Source organism: Notechis scutatus, chromosome 1, assembly GCF_049901735.1.
Source record: "Notechis scutatus isolate UNSWTSFEM ecotype Mainland chromosome 1, rNotScu1.2, whole genome shotgun sequence".
Classification (NCBI taxonomy): domain Eukaryota; kingdom Metazoa; phylum Chordata; class Lepidosauria; order Squamata; family Elapidae; genus Notechis; species Notechis scutatus.
This window is the reverse complement of record NC_142009.1, coordinates 63,409,050-63,432,614: the sequence shown is the minus strand read 5'-3', so window position 1 is coordinate 63,432,614 and position 23,565 is coordinate 63,409,050. Positions and strand designations below refer to the sequence as shown.

At 40.0% G+C, this 23,565-nt stretch overlaps 2 protein-coding genes and 1 long non-coding RNA gene across 6 annotated transcripts in view; 1 reads left to right on the top strand and 2 right to left on the bottom strand.

The window, feature by feature from the left end:
• The window catches only part of LOC148132822 (uncharacterized), a 4,114-nt gene extending 3,612 nt beyond the window's left edge, over window positions 1-502 (bottom strand). Inside the window, exon 1 of the long non-coding RNA XR_015749580.1 lies at window positions 384-502. This is a non-coding gene — a long non-coding RNA (uncharacterized LOC148132822). The remainder of the gene's footprint in view (window positions 1-383) is intronic.
• HSP90AB1 (heat shock protein 90 alpha family class B member 1) overlaps window positions 1-7,041 on the top strand; it is a 15,787-nt gene extending 8,746 nt beyond the window's left edge. Inside the window, exons 7-12 of the mRNA XM_026681266.2 lie at window positions 459-624; window positions 2,917-3,107; window positions 3,604-3,751; window positions 5,034-5,302; window positions 5,434-5,767; window positions 6,466-7,041. Coding sequence (XP_026537051.1) covers window positions 459-624; window positions 2,917-3,107; window positions 3,604-3,751; window positions 5,034-5,302; window positions 5,434-5,767; window positions 6,466-6,575 — 1,218 coding nt within the window. The 3' untranslated portion in view covers window positions 6,576-7,041. The remainder of the gene's footprint in view (window positions 1-458; window positions 625-2,916; window positions 3,108-3,603; window positions 3,752-5,033; window positions 5,303-5,433; window positions 5,768-6,465) is intronic.
• SLC35B2 (solute carrier family 35 member B2) lies at window positions 6,614-23,565 on the bottom strand. 4 transcript variants are annotated; one of them, XM_087965799.1, is made up of 4 exons: window positions 23,394-23,565; window positions 16,243-16,436; window positions 14,415-14,575; window positions 6,614-12,568 (listed from the first exon to the last, which is right to left on the bottom strand). In XM_087965799.1, the coding sequence occupies exons 1-4, from the start codon at window positions 23,402-23,404 to the stop codon at window positions 11,630-11,632; spliced, it is 1,305 nt and encodes a 434-aa protein (XP_087821925.1). In that variant the 5' UTR covers window positions 23,405-23,565; the 3' UTR covers window positions 6,614-11,629. The 4 variants fall into 4 exon arrangements, with proteins under 4 accessions (XP_087821925.1, XP_026537061.1, XP_087821909.1 ...); XM_026681276.2 differs by having other exon boundaries at window positions 16,243-16,439; window positions 23,394-23,535; XM_087965783.1 differs by lacking the exon at window positions 23,394-23,565 and adding an exon at window positions 23,255-23,369.

The window sequence follows — 23,565 nt, the reverse complement described above, 5'->3', positions numbered from 1 at the left end:
CAAGTCTCTTCATATTGCCATAATTGGGGGGACATGCTGTTTCTAGTGGTGCCTCTCTCTTTTGGAGGAGTGCACAGCCCAAGATTAAGTCAGTAGCAACCCTGCTGGGATCCAGGAAAAAGCTGCCAAGAGCTGGCTGTTCTAGAAAGCCTTTGGGAAGCGGTGGTGGTAATTGTCATAATTGCATTGCCTCTGGTGTGTTAATGGATAGGACAGTTTTTCTGATGTTAGTGGTAATGAGTTTTGCTGCGTTTCCTTTGTTCTCTGTGTTTTATTTCTGTGTTATTACTAAGACGCTTAAAACCATTTTTGGAACAGAGCAGCAAATACATTGCTGAAAGGGAAGAACAATTTTTTTTTTTTAATGGTCAAGGATGGCTCACTTCTAAGCAGATGTTAGTCATTTGGAAATTTGTCAGGTGCTCATAGGGCATGCTTGTTCTTCCCAATCTTCCCAGCATTTCTCTGTGGAGGGGCAGCTGGAGTTCCGGGCGCTCCTCTTCATCCCCCGTCGGGCTCCATTTGACCTTTTTGAGAACAAGAAGAAAAAGAACAACATCAAACTCTACGTCAGGAGGGTCTTTATCATGGACAGCTGTGATGAACTCATCCCAGAATATTTGAGTAAGTCCTGCAGCCTTCCTGCATTTTTTTTCCAGCTAGAATGAAAAGTTGTTTAATTAGCCTTTGGCTGACTAATCTGCATTTGTAATCATCCTATTCCCACATGTTTAATTCAGTCACCCACTAATCCAGTCAGGACTGGTTTTGGCAACAGACAATGACAGTAATCAGGGTCAAAGTCACCATCTTTGGAAATGCAGATAGTCCTCGATTTCAATGGAGCTTGAAATTTCTGTTGCTAAGTGAGACAGCGGTTAAGTGACTTTTGCCACATTTTATGTCCTTTCTTGCCACCATTGTGAAGTGGACCACTGCAGTTGTTAGGTTAGTAAAATGATTATTCAGTGAATCTGGCTTCTCCATTGACTTTGCTTGTCAGAAAGTCGTAAAAGGAGATCACATGACTCCCGAGACTGTAACTCATAAATATGAAGTCAATTGCCAAGTGTCTAAATTTTGATTGGTGACCATGGGGATGCTACAATAGTCGTTAAGTATGAAAAATGGTCATCAGTTGCTTTTTTCACTGCTGTTTGTAACTTTGAATGTTCGCTAAATGAACTGTTGTAAGGCGAGGACTACCAGTACTGCAGTTGTTTGACAGTTGCAGTGTCTAATTCTAAACTAATGGGGGGATTACCCAGGCAATAAACCTTATTACCACAACATGATTTGAGTTGGGGAGGAGGATTAGTGTGTCATGGGAATTGCAGAAAAGGGATTAACTGACCCTGGTAATCAACGCTTGAGGAAGCTAAACACAGCCCCAAATAGCCTCTGTAAGGCAAATATTTGAACCCAGCCCAATAGTCATACCTAGTTCTCCAAGCAAATGAAGAACTGGAGAAAGAATGGCTGAAAAAGCAAGACCTTCCTATTACACAGTTCATTGCTGGGGCACCATTCCCCAACACGCTTTCTGGTGCTTCTGTGGCTGATGAGGAAGGGGGCAGCGATGCCATTAAGTCTCACCAGTGCTTTCTTGGTGCAAAGCCTCGCGGTACACTAGGCCTGGAAAAAGTAGGCAAGAGCTGTGTACAGCTGTGATCAAAATTCAGACACTTGGCCACTGACTAACATTTGTAACAGTTGCAGTGGGACATGGGATCACCTTTTCCCACCTTCCAGCAAGCAAAGTCAATGGTGAAACCAGATTCACTTAACAACCCTATTACTAACTTAACAACTGCAGTGATTCACTTAATAAATGTGGCAAGAAAGGTTGTAAAATGGGGCAAAACTCAACAGAAATTTTGGGCTCAGTTATGGTTATAAGTCGAGGACTGCCTGTACTATACAAGTTTGATGGAGTTACAGTAGGCCGTGTTTCACCTGTGGGGTCATCTTTGCTCTGAAACAGAAGCCATCTTAGTAACAGTGATAGTTAATCCAAAAACTGGGTTTAGCAGTGCCAGTGTCCTACTATTGAACTGTAGTCCCTTCTTCTGCCAGCCCAGAGTTATCTGTATTTATTGTATGTTTTCCTCTGATATAACTGACAAGAGCAAGGAGAAGGATGATCAGTTGAAGGGAGACAAAAAGGAGATTGGTATTCTTTGCACATTCCTGTTCATCCACAATTCCTTCACAAAAAATTGAAGCATATATCCCTGAGTTCCTTTTGTTTGAAAACATGTTTAGTGGGATGGGATAGATAAATTATCTGGCCTAACCTCTTTCCCAGTATCCGTCTCTGTGCAACAAATGTCATAAGTAGCTTTGCTTTATAGGAGACAGGAAGAGATGTTGGTGTATTCAAGACGTTTTAAATTTCCATCCATCTTAGTCGGCTTGGCCAATGTGAAGTCCTAGTCGGCTTGGCCAATGCAAAGGGACTGGGAGTTATTTAGAACAATTGGAATGCATTGCATGGCTTCCTCTGTAAAGATACAGGAAATGCCTTGGGAAGAAATAGGTCCAGGTGATCCAAACAAGAGATTGAAAGCTGACAATAAATCCAGGTAGAATAGAGCAAAAATCCTTCGCAAGTTTTTATAGCACATCATTGTTGGATGGGAAAGAGTTCTTCACTTCAGTGCATTAACTCAAATCAGACATGAAATATGAACAAAATGTACTTTAGAAGAAGGGACAATAAATATGCATGATATTTATATGCATGATATGCATATATATGCATGATATGCATGACACCTTTTCTTTCATCTTCCAATCATTGTAGGAGTTTAAAAAATGTCCACCAGTCTGTTCTTATCCAGATTACATCACTGCCGCAGCTGTTTCCCCATCCCCCCCCACCCCTGATTTTGTTTACTTCTCTTGTAAACACAGATTTTATTCGAGGTGTGGTGGATTCTGAAGACCTGCCCTTGAACATCTCCCGTGAAATGCTACAGCAAAGCAAGATTCTCAAAGTGATTCGCAAGAACATTGTCAAGAAATGTCTGGAACTTTTTGCAGAGTTGGCTGAAGACAAAGAGAACTATAAAAAATTCTACGAGGCCTTTTCCAAAAATCTGAAGGTGGGAGTTCTGCCCCGTCCATTTGGTAGCACAACAATTCTCAATACGTTTTTAGCTTGTTTCCTAACTTAACTAGTTATTGAACTATGCTAGCTGTGAAACACACACAGCTAACCCAGGGGTCTCCAACCTTGGCAACTTTAAGCCTGGTGGACTTCAATTCCCAGAATTCCCCAGCCAGCTTTGCTGGCTGGGGAATTCTGGGAATTGAAGTCCACCAGGCTTAAAGTTGCCAAGGTTGGAGACCCCTGAGCTAACCTATTTAGGTAGGTATGTTGGTGTTTTTTTAAAAAAAACCACTATTTTGTTTCTTACATAAAAGGCAAAGGATTTATAATTGTCTCCAGCTACTGTTTTTAGTTCATTTCCATACTTAAGTGAAAGTTTTGATCCTATCTAGGGGGATCAGGATTTGTCTTTTTAGTTTACATTGCCCTGTTGCAATGTCTGTATAACTCCTGCTATATAAATACATTAAAAACTCGTTCTCTTTCAGCTGGGGATCCATGAAGATTCTGCCAACAGGAAACGTCTCTCAGAGCTCCTGCGCTATCACACTTCTCATTCCGGAGATGAGATGAACTCTCTGACAGAGTATGTGTCCCGAATGAAGGAGAACCAGAAGAACATTTATTATATCACAGGTGAGTGACAGTTCATTGAGTGGCCCTGACTGAAAATATCATATGGCAGGAATGCTATTTGCCCTGAAGAGCCACCTTATTTTTGGTCTTGATCTTCAAGACTTACCCTGAATTTTCTAGGTTCTTTAGAAGCCGGTAATGCCATCTATGCTGAAATATTGCTTTCCCTAGCTCTTATTGAAATGGCATGAGAGTGCTGGGCTCATTCTCTAAATTTCAGAATTGCAGGGACCTGACCTGGAAATCTCTAAGCCATTTTAATGTAAGTGTTTAAGGAAGTAGAAGTCTTTTGAGAAGGGCTTGTGAATATTTATATTTTCATCCTCCTACAAATTGTATATGCCACATTCAAGTTTCAAAACCACCTCCTTTTTCAGTGCATTGTTAAATACGGTGATTCACTACCAGAATCTCCTTCAATTAGGTTACGCAATACCTGCAAATGAAAATATGCAAAATTAATGCATAGAATAGAAAATGAAATTTGCATTACAAAATCCTGGGGTTTTCTGCAGTTGGTTTACTCTGTGCTGAAATTCACACAGTTTAACAGTAGATATAAAACTCTCTTTTTTCAGTGTATTGCTTAAAGTTACAAAGAGCTCTTAAACTTCTACAGCATCTAGTTTTATTATGAATTATTGATTTATGGGTATTTTAAGTATTACAGAAATATAAAATAGTAAATAGAAAAGTAAATGAAATAAGGAAAAGTGGCATTGCTTCCTGGTACCACCAGCTTTGGAAATGCACTCCTTGACATCCTAAAAGAGCTGGGGATGCCCTCTTGCCTGATAGAAGGATAGGAGCAGTTGATTAGAATGGGAAAGGATTTGGGGCATTTTAATGACCAACATATTGAGAGAACCAACACACATTTACATTTGAAGATTAGAATTACCAGTATTCTGTTAGTATTCTCAAATCTAAATTTGAGGATAATTAAAAGTATACGCTTTGAATTCCTGTTTGAGCGGAAGGCTTGTCCCATTGTCCCAAAGTTTTTCAGTAATTGTGGTAACTTGGACTGTATTTTTACCAAATTTAAGGACTCTTGTTTGAGACATAATAGTTTTCCTAACTATATAGATGACTGGTAAGCACAAGTAGAACATTTTAATTCTTGGAACACTGAGGCATTAACAAAGGGCCTTTCAGAGCAAGGCCACGTATAGCGTGCCCTTTTATGGGAGCTAATATCTAAAAGGGAACTGCTGTAATGATATTGGAGGTCCAAGTGTGTAACTGGAAATTTACCACTTCAACCTCTCTGGTACTGCAGGAGAGAGCAAAGAACAAGTGGCCAACTCTGCTTTTGTGGAACGTGTGAGAAAGCGTGGTTTTGAGGTGATATACATGACGGAGCCCATTGATGAGTATAGTGTTCAACAACTGAAGGAGTTTGACGGGAAGACATTAGTATCGGTCACCAAGGAAGGCCTGGAATTGCCAGAAGATGAAGATGAAAAGAAAAAAATGGAAGAGAACAAATCTAAATTTGAGAATCTTTGCAAATTAATGAAGGAAATCCTGGAGAAGAAAGTTGAAAAGGTGAGATTGTCATGTTGTTGCCCTTTGTGGTTTTTGGGAACATTGATTCATTGTGGCTATTGGGAGCATACCTGTGCCCCCATCATACATTGTTGAAGTGCCATGTCTTACAATTTGGCTTATCTTTCTAGGTGACAGTTTCAAACCGGCTAGTTTCTTCCCCCTGTTGTATTGTCACCAGTACCTATGGCTGGACAGCCAACATGGAACGTATCATGAAGGCCCAGGCTTTACGAGATAACTCTACTATGGGCTACATGATGGCCAAGAAGCATCTGGAGATAAATCCTGATCACCCCATTGTAGAGACTTTGCGTCAAAAGGCTGAGGCAGACAAAAATGACAAGGCTGTCAAGGATCTAGTGGTACTTCTCTTTGAAACAGCATTACTTTCTTCGGGTTTCTCCTTGGAGGATCCACAGACCCACTCTAATCGAATCTACAGAATGATCAAGCTGGGATTAGGTGAGTTGCTAAAATCTCCTCAGGGAATTTGATACTTTTGTTATCTGAAGAGGGAAACACTTACCCAGTGACTGCTTCACAATGTTAGTATTTTGCTCTCATGTTTTCACCCCAGCTATTTGACAAAATAAATAGTAGATATTTGGCTTCAGTGGAAACATACCTTTTTGATTTGGGTAACAGTGTTCCTGGAAATCTTCCCATAAATTTGTATTAACCTTTTAATAAGAAGAAGTTTGTCCTGAGAAGGGTAAAAGAAAACTAAATGGGGTGATCCACATAACACTGCAGTCTTTCGCATTGACTGGTAAAGACATGAAGCACAGCCTGGAATCAGATACCAAACTCTGAAGCACCAAGAAAATATTTATAGCCATGATGCAAATTGGAAGTTTGAAAGATCAGAAGTGAGTGCTCTGCCTCAAGATTTGTTACACACGCACACACATTGTTGTACTTACCTACAATATGGAGAAAACTATATTCATGTTTGAATTGTAGAATAAACTCTGGTGCTAAATATGGTTCACTCACACCTTTGACATTTAAGTTATAACCATATAGATATTCATAGTGGGATTCAGAGTTTTAGTATATTTGTAAACCTTTAGCCATACTAAGGTCATAGATGTGTAGCACTATTTCTAATCTGGCACAGCCTAAAAATAATTTGGCTTTACTCAATACCTTTCTCCTAGGAATTGATGAAGAAGAAGTTGCTGTTGAAGAATCCACTTCTACTGTATCTGAAGAGATCCCTCCCCTGGAAGGAGATGAGGATGCATCGCGCATGGAGGAGGTGGATTAAAGAGCAGGAGCTGATCTTCCCTCTTTCCTGCCTCCCTCTTTCCCTGTGCCATCACCTTGCTCAGGAACCCTGGCAGTGCTGACTGCACCCTCAAAATGGTCTCTGTGTCTTTTATAAATGGTAACTAACATGGCAGGCAGCCTTCCACATGTATTTGGTCTGTCTGCTTGTTCAAACATGCTGCTTTAGGGGAAAAGGGTCAGTCTAATTGTTCAAAGGTTTTTTGCTCTCCTGTCCATGAAGATTTTGTTGTAGTTTTAGCTTGACCGCCAAACATCCATCCCACTATAGCTGAAGTAAACACCCAGAGAATGTCCTTTCCAATAATATAGCAGTGAGACTCCTGCCCCGCCCATCTCTCGCTGCTGCCTGTTGTCTTGAGAAAGCAGGGACTTGCAATCTTGTTCATGTGTTTGGTTTTGTTCTACTGGAATTAAAATAAAGAAGAATATGGTTTACAATGAAATGGGGTGTTGATTTCATTATTATGGTTAGTCGCACAGTCAGCCTGATGTTTAGACTGGCTTTGGCACTGTTACCAAGGAACTAGGAAGGGCTGTTTGATGGTGTTAAAAGGCATTGTTGCAGGATGTAAACTATTCCAAATAAAGATGGCTTTTGCAGTTGATGGTGAGTTTTGCAGATGGTGTTCCAAGTAGTGCTCCAGACGCTTTGTGATTTCACCCAAGGAATCTATTACTATTGGTACAATTTTTGCTTTCTTTTGCCACAAGCATGCTACTTCTATTTGCAGGTCTTTGTTATGATTGTCCCCAGTTCGTTCTTATCTGTTTTGCTGTCTCTAGGTCAGTGTTCACTATTACCACTCCACTGTCCGCTATCAAGACTTTTGGGTCTTTTCTTTATCAACAGTTGTTAAATCTTGGGTATTATGTGGCAGGTGTTTGTCTGCTTGAATTCTAAAACCCCACAGCACTGTAGTTTCTCCATTTTCTATTTTGTGGCCCCACCAGTTCCTCCTTGCAGGAAAATGGTATTTCTTGCAGCCATTCCAGTGCACCAATGTTGCTACTTTGGTGTGCCATTATTTATAGTCAGTTTGTGTGATTTTCTTGCAGCAGTTTGCTATTTCTTCAGCTTCTCTGTTGAGATAGTATTGTCGTCTTCTTAATTCTGACATTGCTTGCATTTGTGCATAATGCTTGGTTTTGTGAAGCCAGAATTAGCCTGTTTCTTTTTTCATCATAACTGCTTTTGGCCTGATCTTGTTAATGGCTTTGCCATGTTTCTTTTCCTATTCTTCATTTGATCTTTCTTCTAATCTAATTTGGTCTCTTTGGTATTCAGTTAGCCTTCATGAAGTACTCGTTTCAATGCATCTTCTTCACTTTTCTTCAAATTTTCTTCCAATGCACTAATTTCTTTTCCAACCATCTGGTGTACTTGCAACATTGCATGCCCAACTATTTTCCTTGGCAAGTAATCTAACATCACTGCATGGATGAAGACTGTAATTTATTGACATTATTTTTCTTGTCTTCCTACTCAGGGCTTTTAGTTCTGTTTGTATCCAGTCTTATTACTCCAGCTTTTTCCCCCCGTAATGACTGGAATTGTCCAGATTATAATTGCCTTGATAGTATTTCCTCTAATGAGTTTGGACTTTTAAGATCTCATGGTGAATTCACTTGTAGCCTTCTTGACTTCAGTATGCTTAATATTTGTCAGCTTGAAGAATGCCCAGGTACTTGTAGTGTGGTGATCTTCATCCATATTCTTGATGTTATTTTATTTCCATAGGGCATCTTGATTCTTCAGTTTTTGCTATATGTGGGTAATCTAAGACAGATAAAAACTTAAGAACTGAATAATTACTAAAATGGGGGCCTAAGAATATAGATAATTCCAAGCAGAGTGGGGTTTTTTTTGTGTAAAATTAGAATGTTCAGGTCCAATAAATTCAATACTTTCAGATATTGAGGGAGTCCTTTAGATATTACTCTAAAGGCTTCAATCACAATTGACACAACAAATTTCTTTTTCCACAAGCATTTGACGTGTAAATCATGTTAGTTCATAATATTTTCTAATTGTTTTTCCTCAATCTTTGTATCATGGGCTAATAGCAGCATCAATGAATAAGACATCCTTCTTTTCCAATGATTTATATCAGGCATGCTATAAACAAGATGGCTGTCAGTTTGGAGCTTAAAGTCCCATAAGATCTCAACCTTCTCATTTTCTAAAACTTTCATAATCGGATGTTCCCATTGGTTTTTATTACATTCAGACTCAAATCTCTGGCAATATTCCTAATGAATAATTTTGGCAGCTTGGTTGTGACATTGCTTTTAATCAGTTTGTGAAATTTTTCTGCAGCCATTGATGAAATGGTCAGTTGTTTCATCTTTTTCAATACAAAGGAGACATTTGCTGCTGTTATATGTTGAATTTTCACTTTCATGCAATTCGTTGGCAAAGCTTGCTCTTGAACCACTAGAATCTAGCCTTCAATTTCTTCTTTAACATCCTGATCTTAACCAATTCCATGTGAGGTTTTTATTGACTTTTTCTTCCAGATACTTACATAGAACTACAGCAGCTGTAGTTTGAATGTTATAGAATATGCATCTGCCCAGAAATAATATGTCAGTTCTGGACATGCAGAGCCAGTTTGCTGTAGCAGTAGGCATTAGGATAAAAAACAGGAAGACCTGGCTGATTTTGGAAACAGTCGCCCTCTTGGCAGCTCTAGGAAGGAGGCAAAGGAAAACCACTTCCAAAAACACCTTGCCAAGAAAATTGCAGGGATTTGTCCAGGCAGTCACCAGGAGTCCAAAACTGACTTGAAGCACTGCTGCCCTAATTTCCACTGTACATTGATTATTGTGGAAATAAACTAAATAGAGCTTTTAGATCCAAAGGAGAAAATAGTAAGCCAGATAGCTTCAGCTCTGCATTTCTATTTACCATTTACTAAGAGATCTGTATATCTTGCTAAACATGGAGTTTTGGTTGAAAATAGAATGGCATATATCCAGAATTGGAGTACCAACTGTTATTTCTTTTCTTTGAAGGCATTCAACCTACTTCCTTTACTCATAAAGTCCCACTGTTGGATCTTTAGACGGTTCCCTGATCCCAATATTGTAACCATTCTTTTTAGGCTTTGAGAAGAGGTGTTGCCACCGTAAGAAGTTATCAATACCTCAAAATGTTATAGACTGATCTGTTGGTCTAAGACAAAATACATGGAATAGGGGGCTATAGCCCTAATATTGTCAATTTCTATACTGTGTTGCCCATCATACATCAATAACTTCTACCCAAATGAGTGTAAGAAGATCCACGTTGTAAATAGGAATAACTGCTTATCACAACTCTTGTATGAAGTTACCTGACTAGTCCACACCACAATAAGTTTAGGCTGTGAGGAAATGTTAAAATTCCCAGCAAGGGGCTAGTTTGCTTTAACCTATGCTCAACATAATATTTAGATTACAAAACATAACCTGAGCCATTTCTTTGCTGCATATTTTAAATTTAATAAAATAAGATAGTTGTATTTCAAGAAATATTTGCCCTGCACAATTTCAGCTTGGCAGTTTAAAACTGGTAAAATTGGTAAAATCCAGACATTCTGGGTAGAACTGGCAAAAGTAACTCCAATGCTATAGTGGGGTTTCAGAGCAATTATCTTTGGACATATCCATCACTCTTGTCCTGTACAACTCAGAGCTACTATTTCTTAGTTCCAAAAATGATAAAAGACCAGGCAACTGCTTTCAGCAACAACATTCAAAATTATCCTCACCCTCAACAGTTACAACATGCTGAGCACACTATGTAAAATAAGAGTGTATATGTCAGAGCTCTGCAATGCTCAAGTTTTCAAGGGAAGCCATTTTGTTGGAAGAATCCAAGGCTGAGCCATTTGTCTTGTATTGCTGGTTCTTCATGTAAACTGAGAAATTGTAGCAACCTCTGCAAATCCATTAGGGGAGGGATGAGGCAAAAGTCAAGATGTACTGCTGTACCACCTTGTCAAGGACAATGAAACAAAATTTGAGCCTCTTCCAAAAAGTTCAACCTTTAAAAAGATAATGGATGTGCTTTTCTGAAATGCTTGCTACAATTATAAATCCCAGGAAAATGTCCCAGGGTTTGGCTCGAGGTTCAAGAAAATGAGTGAATAGCTGACGGTCAGCTAGCAAAAACCAACAGAAGCAAAAGTGGTGCACTATCAACTTTTCAGCAAAATTATGAGCACACCAAACTAGAAAACGCATAAGCAATAATTGGAAAGAGCTCACTATTCAGCAAATCAAATTCTGCAGGGCAGGAGTAAGTGGGCTGCAAATGGCCCCACCTGCCTTTATGCAACCACAACTAAATTGATCTAATTATATTAAAAAGATGAAAATCAGGTTTGTTAGTCATCTGAAAGCATTAAATGCTGATTTCGTACTTCAGCATTATTTCAAACCTTGCTGAAAAACAAAAAGGGGAGGTGAACATCTGGCATTAATGTACCAAAATATTGCCATGTCCCTATGGCTCTTACAGGCTGAAATTTATTTTTTTTAAGTGCAACCCCCTCCCTCCCTCCCCCCAATTATAAAAAAGTTTACCCGCAGTAAGAAAAGTCCCAGATTTCCTGTGGGAACTGGGCTAGGTTGGTCTTCCAATAGTGAAGTCTGGATATTTTGTTCTGATTAGAACTTTTCAAAGTTTTATTCTTGGTGTTCCCTTTCACAGGATGGGAACTGTACAAAAACAACTTCACTTTGCCCTGATCATAAATAAGCCATCTCATATAAAACCACAAGTCAGGATAAGCCTATTAGGCTCACCTCCATCTGTTCGCTGAGAAAAGGATCTTGGTACCGCTTGTTTTGAGAAAACTGTTCAGACATTAGAAGAAGCACTCCTTCATGGCCTTCAAATCAGTCCAGTATTTTTCCCCAAAGAAAATCATCTAGGGAAAAAAATAATCAGGCTTCACCTCTTTTCCAGCTCTTTACTAAGTTCATGACCAGGATTAAGCAAATGCTTTGGATTTGGTGGGGAGGACACAGGTTTTCCTGCAGCTCCTAAACCTTTTGTACTCCGCCCTCGCCCGCAGGCACTTTTTTTGCTCGCTTCTTCATGCGACTGCGGGCATAGACACGGAGGAAAAGTGCTACGAAAACCACAGCTACTCCCAGCCCGCCCATCACGGTGACTGCGTGGCCATAGATGAGGCAAGAAAGCAGGATGGCAAAGGCTTGGCGTAGAGTCATGATAATGGTGAAGACGGCTGCTCCAAATTGGCTGATGGTGTAGAAAATGAAGAGCTGTCCAAAAGCGGAACACACGGACAAAAGCACAGCATGAGCAGCAAACTCTGAATGCCGTGCCATAAAGTTTACCGATTCTATCAAGGCCCCCTGTTCCAGCAGCGAGCCCACTGTGAACAGGCAAGAAAAGACATTCACCCCAAACATCATTTGCACTGAGGACATCTTATAGGTGAAGAGGGCATCCTGCCAGTTGGAGGTGAAACTGTCAAAAGCAATGTAGCCACCGAGGAGGATCACACCAGAGAAGGTAGTGACAGTGGAGAGATGCTTGTTGTGAGTACTAGAGAGCAGAAACATGCTAACCCCTACTGAAATGAGTGCTGCTGTTAAATATTCCCAGTACTCATAGCTTTTGCGAGACACCAGTTTGCCCATCAGCATGACCGGAATCACCTTGGAGGCTTTGGCCAGCACTTGTGTGGGGAAACTGATATACTTGAGAGCTTCATATTGGCACCAGCTGCTGAGAATGTTGGAGAGGGAAGCAAAAGAATACTTGTACATGGGAGCGCCATGACGGGGCTGCTTGGTCAGAGCACAATAGAGGCCAGCCACGGTACAGGCCAGGATCCGGTTCATGAAGACAAGGAACTGCGAATCTTTGAACTTCTCTCCAGCCTCTGAGTCACTTGCTCCATAGGACCTGGTCATGACACGCTCCTGGAGGACACCCCATGTCAAATAAGAGATCTACAAAGTGACAGACAAGAAAGGAGATTAGGAAGACAACTATCAGGGAGGAAGTGACTGACACATGGTGACCATCTGACAGTCTTGAGGGGAATCTTCTAACTCCTCTATCTATCCAGAGTAATCTAAATGCTTGTAAACACTTTATCAACACAAGCTGAAAGCTAAAAGTCAAATTTGACCATATTCTCTTATCCCTTACAAGTAGGATCTAATCTACCCCCCAAAAAATTCTGATGAAATTAAATAGAGATTATGGCACCACCTATACTTGCAAAATTGCAAAAATCATGTGCTACTGGTAGTTTAACCACAAAACAATTGACGTTACTGGTCCTTCTATAACAAAAAGACAAACTGGTCCCGTAGAGAATAGATACAGGATGTACCAAAAATTAGGCTCATAGGCAAATTACCATATGCTTTATTAATTTTATTAAAAATGTTCATGAAAAAAATAACTTCTCCTCTGACGACAGGATGGCAGCTATATTATCAGTGTCTCCTGATTGGAATGGAAAGAAAAGAATTGGCAATCAGACAACTCAATTTTTTAAAAAGTTGTCAACACCCAATACCCTGCTTGTCACATATGTTTGCACATATGTAAAATGTCAAAAAGAGGCCATAAGAAATTGCAATAATTAAAGAAAACCCAGCAAACTCCTCCTAATAGAAAACTAGGGAAAACTTATTTTAAAAAATCAATAGCTTATCTATATGAGCCAAACATTTAGGCTTAAATTAAAAATGATTAGGTGAAATGTTACAGTCTATGCATGTATGTAAAAGGTGAATTCATGGAACTTTACAGATTTTAAGTTTTAATTACTGTGAATTTCTACAAGTTCTCCTAGCACCCAAGAAAAATCTGGTTAGTACATATCATGTTAATTGAATATTTTAATTGTTTGTAGAAGAAACCATAATGCCCTGGTTCACAAATAATGCTAAACGATAAACCAAGTTTACAAAGAACAATAGCTGGGATTCTCTTATTACATTAAGCCAAAACTAAAGAAATCACCATAAACTCAGTTATCTCAATTACAGATGAAAATTAACTGGTAGAATATTTGGATTCTATGTAATCTACTGTATATATTTAACTATGAACTAACCACATTGTCAAATTCCATTACCAAATGTGGAAATTGGCAGTGCTACAATTTACAGGTGGTAAATCTCATTTTATACATTTACACATTTATTTCATGCAACATATATCAGCCTCATAAATTATTTTCCTTTGTTAAAAAAAAAATAGAATTAGATTAGGGATTAGAAATTTAGTTGCTAAGCAAATTAGTCGAACAAGATGTGACCACTTTGTTTAGCAACCCCAACCCCAACATTTCTGCCTACCATTGATAACAGAGAATCATGGGGTCATTAAGCAAGAGTCCCAGGAAAGGAGCACAGGATGCCTTGGGATGGACATGGCCTTATCCAGGTCATGCATGAGTTGGTGTAGTGCAAACCACAGCCTCCCCTGGAACCCTCAGCCATCCTCTCTCCTCCTTTCATTTTGCACAAACTGCAGCCTTTTTGCAAGTACATGTTTTGTTGTTCACACACCACCTTCGTTGCTCACTTTCACTGTATCCTTCTTCACTCCCATACACACCATGGCCTTTTCCCCTTTGCTCACTCACACTGTGCCTTCTTGGCTCACACTCTCTGCACTTTCCAGGGGCACTTCTGGGAACAGGTCATAGGACCATTCAGCACCACTGTAACTTCAAACAGTTGCTGAATAAATGGTTGTAAGTAAAGAACTGCCTGCACTTCCCTGGCAGTCTCAAAATTGGGTGACCCAAAACTGAGCGATCTATCTGTTCTTTACCTGCAAGCCAGTTGCACAGAATAGCAGCTTAAAAATCTGACGGGCTGTAGATGACTCTACAGTCTCATTTCGAGCTGCCAAAATGCCATCATCCTGATGCACTGATTTGGCTTCATTGCCAAAAACACAGGATTTGATTACTGGAAAACAAATTCCACGGCCTAAGAAAGAAAAAGGAAAAAAGAATATTATCTACAGCAATCAATTATCTCAATAGTTCAAGGTAAAGATTTCCCCTTTCCAGTCCTGTCCAATTCTAGAGAGAGGCGATGCTCATCTCCATTTCTTAGCTGAGAGAGACAGCATTGTCTAAAGACATTTCCATGGGCACACTCTTACTTTAACTACCAAAATGGTACCTATTTATCTACTTGCATTTACATGCTTTCGAACTGCTAGGTAGGCAAGAGGTGGGGCAAGTAATGAGAGCTCACCCCATTGCATAGTGCTCAGAACTCGAACCCTGGCTGTCAGCTTTACAACTGGCAAGCTCAGCATCTTTCACCGCTGAGCCATTGTGCCCCCTGTTCATTAATGCTAATTACAAGCTTATACTTCCAATATTATCCCTGTTAATCCAGTTTTATTTTCATTTTCTCACTTTGTTCCTGCTAAGATATATTTTCTGTATTTCTGGCCATATGGAAAGGCAGATTCACATTCCACGTCTCTTATTCACAACGTTGTTCTCACAGTTTGCTAAGCTAATGAAAGACAGGCCCAGAGGATACATTTTATTACAGATATAATTGAAGAACACATGAGTGTTTTTTGGTGGAGAACAACACAGCTAAGTGATTAAAGAAAAGCACTTCAGCAGTAGAATTAACAAGTTTTATTTTTATAAACATATTTTCATTCAAATACAGAAAATTCAAACATGTCACAGAATAGGAATAGAACATATTAAAACCATTGAAAAAGTATTAAAAGATACAACTAAAATTACTGGACAATAAAATTTTCATTGGGCACTAAAAACACAGTATACATTTGGGTGGGACTTCCTTGCACAGGAATTTAAATGTGTAGGGGCCATCTTAACAGAACTGGGGAAAAACAACACTAGGCAACCAAAGCCATCTGGCTAAATTTTGCCCATTTTGGCAATCTACCATTCACATTTTGCACTACCAATCCAATGGGGAGGCTATAGAATACTGCCAACACATCAATTCGTATCCAGAAACAGTACAATATGCGAACCAGCTGGAGGCAGTAAAAGGTACTTTTATAATATCTACCATGGTCATCTAGGACAGGGGTCCCCAACCACCGGTCCGCGGACCGGTACCGGTCCGTGGAACAAATCCTACCGGGCCGCTGGTTTGCTGGGCGCCGCCATCTTGTTTTGATGAAAAAGTGCTTCCGGTGAGCTTTTCCAGGTAGAAAGCCATTTCTACCCGGAAAAGCTCACTGGAAGCGCTGGGCGCCACCATCTTGTTTTGATGAAAAAGTGCTTCCGGTGTGCTCACCGGAAGCACTTTTTCATCAAAACAAGATGGCGGCGCCCAGCTGATGCCGGTACCGGGCCGCGGCGCCCAGCTGATGCCTGTACCGGGCCGCGGCATAAAAAAGGTTGGGGACCACTGATCTAGGACAATGCAGGCTCAAAGGAAACTGGCAAGAGATAGGCTTGATCTCTGAAAGGACTGAGGACACTTATGCCTCCTGGGCATGGAAACACTTCTGTCTTCCTGAAAGTCAGTTTCAGTTTACTGACCTTATCTTCCCCACTAACAATCCCAAATGCCAGTTCAGTACCTGGACAATATGATACAATTAGCTGACAAAAAGTTAAAAGGAGACGCGTTCTATAGGTACTTACCTGTTTCAAGGTAATTCTTCCTCTTAAAATACTGTATGAGCAAGAAACCTGGCACAAGAATGCTTGCATAGCCTGCAGCATTGACCAAAAATGGTAACAGCCAAAAATCTCCCCAGGAGTCCTGGTGAACAAGGGGTGCACCTTCATCTGCAGCCACCGCATGTAGAGCAGTTAGCACAAGAGACAGGCAGAACCTGCTAAGAAGAAAAAATTAGCAATAAGACAAAGAAAAATCCACATATCTCCCTAAGCACATGCAAAGACCTCCTTCGTCCGAACCCTTATCCCTGCTCCTCTTTTACTAGGCAAAACCAGGAAAGCAATTACAGGTGATCCTCAACTTACAACAGTTCATTTAGTGGCTGTTCAAAGTGGACAATGATACTTGGGGGGGGGGAGTGACTTAAGACCATTTTTCACACTTATGACCGTTGTAGCATCGTCATAGTCATGTGATCAAAATTCAGGCACTTGGCAACTGGCTCATATTTAGGACAGTTGTAGTACCCCGGAGTCACCTTTTGCGACCTTCTGACAAGCAAAGTCATTTGGGAAACCAGATGCACTTAATAACCATCTTACTAAATTAAGAACGGCAGTGATTCACTTAGCAACTGTGACAGAACAAGTTGTAAAATGGGGCAAAACTGACTTAACAAACGCCTCGCTTGGCAACAGAAATTTTGGGTTCAATTGTGATTGCAAGTGGAGGACTACCTGTAGGGCATTTTTTTCAATGGATTTTCAAAATAAGTATTCCAGCCACACACGTCTGCGATGTTTGCACATTAAACAAAGCATATTGGAACAAGCAGAACATCCGGGAAGTAAGAAGACCTTCCTACAAAGCAAACATTAGTAGCAATAGAGAATCACAATAAAAAAAATACAATCCTCACAATAAAAGTCACAATTTCTAGGCAGGTCAATGAAGGCCGGGGGGGGCGGGGGGAGTATTAAGAACTACCTCTCAAGGACACTGGCAAATAGGAGAGGTTCTTTCATGCAACAACTGTATAGATCCCCCTAAACCCATACCATCTCTCACCCATTGAGCATATTGATCTGGACTTCTGGGATTTATGACTCAGCAGCTTGTGCATAAGTGCTGGAAGAAATCATAATGGCATATTTTCAGAGGTCAGAATGAAATTAAGATATGTGCAGCAGGGGAGTAACTTCTTTCTGTTGTGCAACTGCATAATTGACCAGCCAAAAGAAATATGACAGTACTGAATAGAACATGTTTGGATGAGAATTTTACAGCAAAGTTAAGGTTAATGATTGGTAAAATGCTGGAAATGGCAGTCTTAATTGAGTCTCCTCCTGAACTCTATACATCCCCTCCCCACCCCATGCAATAGAGGAAGTAATGCCCAGAGTTGTAGATTGCCTACCCTTCTGTTTTCAGGAATATAAATGTTCAGAATAAACAATCATCCAGAAGCAATTTCTCACAATGAAGCAGCTTATTTCTGAGTATGCACAGAATTTCTGTCTAATTCATAGTTACTCCACTACAGTACCAAAGAATGAAAGAGCTTTCAAAGCAGGCTATGCCCCGTAATGAAAACCCAGCTCTTCAACTGTTCCAATAGCACTTCCCTTTCCTTCCCATTAACCGACGCGGGCAGAAAGTATTTCATTACAAGACTTTTTGCAAAAAAGGAGACAACAGAAACATGGTTTTGAGAAAGTCTCACCAGGAATGTATAGCCCATTTCACTGTGAAGTTAATTTCAACACCTCTTGCATTATTTAATTTTTCTGTACCAAACATGTCCAAGACTGCAAAGGTAGCTGTTAGAAAAATGGTGAAATGCTCAAATTTCTGTTCTTTTTGTGTTAAATATATTCTTTTAAAACCCTGGAAATCTAACATGGGGGTGGGGGGCCTTGGAAAGCACTGGAAATGGTCCCTCCTAACAGTGAGAGCAGAGACCCCTGGACCCTACAGAGAGGAGGAACCAGAGAGAGGAAGGCTCTGACTGAATGGAGAAGGAGGGAAGTAATTGAAATGACTGGAGCAAAGCAAGTGGCCATGCCAAAATATGTTCCCAAGAAGAAGAAAATAACAGAGTGGTCAGAGATTTTCAGAGGTCTGCTATACAGAAATATTATTAATAATTAAACAACAATTGGCAGAATTTGTTCTTTTTGCCACAGAGCAATTGATTGCATGGTATCTGTGTTTGCGGCTCTGTGAAATTCCAATAATTCATCACAATATTTCTTGCCTTTTGTGATACATTGCACAAGACTTGAGCCTAATATTAAGAATGTATTAAAATTATTCTTGCTTGGATCAATGTCTACTTGACAGAGTACTGGGCCTGGTATGATTTAAATCTCCTATTTGACACTGAATTTAAATAGGTGGTCTTGGATCTGTAACACTGTATTGAATGTACAATTTTAAGATACTGCATATTCGACACTGTAAATTGAAAGAATATAATATAAACACACCAAAACTGCGGTGCATCAGACAAAAACAATATGCTCCAGTACTGGCCAGCCACCTATTTATGGGAAGCTCAAAAGCACAACATAGCATCCCTCCACTCAGACTATCCAAAAAACAACATGAACACTTATTCGTAGCTGATATTGGAAGCCATATAGAAACATTAGAACTAGCAGTAATTGATGGCTTTGCTTTCCATGCATTTAAAATTAAAATTAAAATTCCATGCCATTAACATTATTGGCTGTTACTATGGCAGCAAACTTCACAGTCTGATGTGCAGACAGAAGTTAGGGTTAGGTTTCATTCACCACCCTAGAATACCATGAGCTCCGTATCTGGACTGGGAAGGAACAGACTCATTTATGAGTAACCATGAACAGACCCTATCAATCCAGGAATGGGCACAACTGGTGCACAAAACTACCCAACCCAGGGTTTCTCCTTCTTTAAAAATCCTAGATGCAATAGGACTTTCACATTCAAATCTGGCATACAATCTGGGGCTTTTCCTGGAATTTCTCTTCCAGCTTTCTGCAACAGAGCAGCTAGTGTTACAGGTATGGTAAGCTCTTACTTCTGCCTAGCTGGCAACATCAGCTTCAGCACTAGTCATGAAAGAACCTTTCAAAATTTCTAGCCCACAAACTGAACAGGAAACTTGAGCTCCTACATTCATGTACTGTTTCCCATCTAATTGGATATGCATACTTTTCATGCCCCAATAGTTGAGGGCAAGGGATATTTGTAACAAAACTGGCAGTTCTTTCCATTTTAACCCTTCAGGCAACTATTGAAAATGTTAAAATTAAAAATGTTAAAATCTGATTTGATCAAACTGAAAGCTATTTAGTTCGACATTATTCTCTTAAGCAGATATGCTTCTGGGACACTCACAAAAAGGACCTGAACATCATGCTATTTCTGAGAGTGGGAAAATTTGGCAAATAAAAATTTGGGTGCCTAATGTTGGCAAATAAATAAATAAAATATTTTTCTCTCATTCTCCAGAAAAGCTATTTAGAATTCAGAGCCAGGATATAATACCCAACTCTCCTCATTACTAGTAGAAGCCATCAATCTGCCTGGTTCCCATTATTAAAATCATACAAGTGCACAGATTTCACTAACTGAAAGCAAATTCTATAGTCTAACTGGTTCTATGTGAAATAGATTATAATTATTGCTCTCTAGATTTATTAATGCAAAGTATGAATATAGGAACTTGTGTTTCTTTAAAGTGTTTCCAATCAAGCTTAAAGAATTAATTATTTACTTCATCATGAACCCAGATAATTCATTGACTCTGAATTAAAGAAATCTGTTGTGTAATTTTTATTTGACTTCCAAGACCAATTCCAAAATATAGCTCAAATTTGATTTGAGATTCCTAGTTGAATTAAATCAGTCTCTACTGGTGAGATATTATAATACAGCACAAAATTTCATAAGCTCCAAATGTAATTCTCATTGCTCCAATAAAAAGCTAACAATAATGGATACAGTTGCTTATTTAGTAAGCTTATTTTTATAGTATAGTGAGACCTGGTTATCACAGGAAGCAATCATTACTTGTTGTCACAAATTACTAGTTAATCATTGCAAGCTGAAATCACCAGCAAAGAATGATTTAAAAACCAAAGAAATTTTAAAATAAAAACCCATGAAAAACGGGACCTTCCTATGATTGGTATTTGCAACAGATGGGCATCCTTCAGTGTGAATGCTAAGTTTTCTGCCCAAAAAATCACCAGTTTTATAGAGAGAAAACTCATAACATAAAAAGCCAAAGTTGACAGATTATGAACAAAAGTACATGTAAATATATACACAAGTGGATTTAATGTGACAATGGCTCAATAGTTTATTAGGCAATATTCCTTTTTCATTATTTCTTATAACTCTAGAGAAATCCAGAATTTATAATGCACTATTTATGGAATAAAGTAAATGGTGTCTGAGCCAATAAAAAGGATACTGAGAACAAGAGCAAAAATGAATAGTTCTATAAATTTACATATACAGGTATAACACCAATGCAAAGCCTAGCAATATTAAGCAAAATTATTCTTCAGAAAGTTTTCTTTCTTTAATGTTCCACAATGAAAATAATTTCCAAAACTCACTAACAAAAGTTTGTTCTGAGTGTGTAAGGAGTATTTTGAACATTAGTACAGTATATGTAGTATGGAGATCATGAAATATTAATGGGTAGCATGAGAATGTATGACAGGAGGAATTATGCTGAAGATTCAGATTACAGGGAAGGATAACATTTGGAAGGTTAACATGATTGATTCAGGGTATCAAGTATTTTAAATACTACCTACTAAAACTAGCACTATTCATGTCAAACTAAACTGTGATATTAATAAACCAGGCCAATTAACGGTGCTTAATTTATGTGTGTGTGCATGTGTTGTCTGTAAAATGAGAGCCTGTGTAGTACAGTGGTTAAGTTGCTAGACTGGGAACAGTAAAACACAGATTCTAGTCCTAACTTAACCATGCAAGCTGGCTGGATGAGTTTGTGCTGTTTTAATATTCAACTGGGAAGCTGAGAAACACCTATCTTCTAAACTACACTGAATCAGCATGGTAGATTATGGTCCATAAGATCCAGTGAAGATGGCTTCATCTTTATATTCATGACATTGAAATTTGTTTTTTACTTTCATTCAATATAAGTTATCAAATAAAAGGGTAGAGGTAGCAAATCTTCTCAGTGTTGGCACTGTTTTTAATCTAATATGTACCATAAAGAGGTCCATCCTCTCCCTTCTCTATGGATAAAAACAGACTTTTTCTATACAACAGTGTAATTCTGTAACCATTTCATCCCAGCAGCGGAGATGAGAGGGGAAAGTGAAAAGGAAACAGAAATGGGTATTCCAAAACTGGTTAAATAATGCTTGTTGCCAACAGAAGTTCCTCATTCCCCATCCAGAGGAGAGAGAAAAAAGAGACAGGAAGTGGTAAGGGTTGTAACTGCCTCCCAACTCTCTTTGTCTTTGGCTGGAAGGACTAAAAGTTTGGCTGCCAGTCAATGAAATCCACTGTTGCACACAGTGTTGAAATCACTGTTGAAATCCACTGTTGTATGATACCAATCAAAAGTGACTGGATTCACTGGAGGACAGGATCACTAGCTTAGCCGTAATATGTAAATAAGGGCTGTGCAATCCAATCAACTATAGTTCTTGATGGGATAAACCTGGATTCAAATCACTTTATAAACTAAGGGCCCCAGGAAAAGGTGTTCTTCCTCTAATAAACAGAGGACAGAATGAAAATCTAACAATGAGGCCTCAGTGAATAAATTTGTTAGTAATCACGCACAAAATTATACAGGCATAGTGAATACACTTTAATCACATTTTTGCACACCCAAATCAGCAGGACATTTTCTTTCCAGCAGAGCTGAAATTTTCAGCTATGTGACAAATGGGTAATGGATAAATTATCTAGATTTAAAACTCTTGTTCCACAAGCTGTATTTGCAATTACTTAATGTGGATCCATTTCTCATTTACCACTTGTGCTTTTAATAGAAGGTTTTAGGAACAATATAGTCCCTAAGGTGCTTTTTCAAGAGGCAACTGGACTTTCTTGTTTTTCTTTGAAGATGTTTCGCTCCTCATTCAAGCAGCTTCTTCAGCTCTGAAAGGAACCTTTCCATTCCCCACCATCCAGTCATAACGGAAGAACTTGGATGAGAAGCGAAATGTCTTCAAAGAAAAACAAGCTCAGTTGCCTCTTGAAAAAGCACCTCTGGGACAACCATGACCTGGATGACTGATAATCTCCATAGACTTAGGAACAGTATGTAATTTGCAATTACATGAAACATTAATTCTCCTGGAATTAAGGAGAAACTTCCTAACAGTGAAGACAATTAACCATAACTTGCCTTCAGAAGTTATGGGTTGTTCATCACTGGAGGCTTTTAAAAAGAGACTGGATAGTCACTTGTCTGAAATGGTATAGTATCTCCTGTTTGAGCAGGGGGCTGGACTAGAAGACCTCCAGAGCTCCCTTCCAGCTCTATTCTATCCTATGAAAATGCAGCATGGGTCCTTTCAAATCAATCCAGTTTAACAGTACAATTATCTACCCAGCTCTTCCTCAGACGACACCGAAAGGCCAACCTTAGGCAAATGCTGCTCTGTAGTCTCCATTCACTCCCACTGAGTGTTAATTCCATCCCGTTTCCAGCCTGAAAAAGTGAATCCGCCAGCCCTGGCTATCTATCACCCGATGCCGCCGAAACGAGGGAAGGAAAAAAGGCAACCCAAAATGCCCGGTTTCGATGGAAATGTCTCCACACCACCCACACATAACCAGAACTGCCCTCCGCCTTTTTATGCCCCGGTTTCCCAGTTGACCGGATCCCCGTCAGATTCGCCCAGGATTGGGGAGGAATTCCCTCAGCATCCCGCGTTTTGCCGAGGCCTCGGGAAACCACCCCGCCGTAGGTTAAAAAAAAAAAGCCGCCTAGTTTTGCTCCCCGAAGGCACCTCCGCCCCCTTTATCCCCACCCAGCACCGGCTTCTTTGCTCAGCCGGATCCGAGGCTTCCAGATGTCGGCGTGGGTTGGCGCCTCCCCGCGCGCCGCCGGGCACAGCAACTTCCATCCCCCGCCGAGGCCTTCTTCCTCCCCCGCCCGCCCGCCAAAGCAGCCCACCTGCAGCCCATGATTGCCGGCGGGGCCGGGTGCGCGATGCTCCCAGGCAGCGCTTGGGTCCGCGCCTTCGTCCCCGACGCCACAGGCCGCAAGAAGCGGCGCTTCGGCCGGCCGCTCGCGCCTCACGAGGGGCGCCCCACAGCGTCACCTGCCGGTCCGGAGGCCGAAGGAC

What these genes read in the sequence shown, in the direction of transcription:
- SLC35B2 (XM_087965783.1), bottom strand. Translation starts at nt 23,343, where the DNA reads ATGGAAGTTGCTGTGCCCGGCGGCGCGCGGGGAGGCGCCAACCCACGC. An exon ending in GAAGAATTACCTTGAAACAG is followed by an intron (nt 14,576 to 16,242) that starts GTAAGTACCTAT and finishes TTTCTTTCTTAG; the next exon opens with GCCGTGGAATTTGTTTTCCA. An exon ending in TCTGTGCAACTGGCTTGCAG is followed by an intron (nt 12,569 to 14,414) that starts GTAAAGAACAGA and finishes GTCACTTTGTAG; the next exon opens with ATCTCTTATTTGACATGGGG.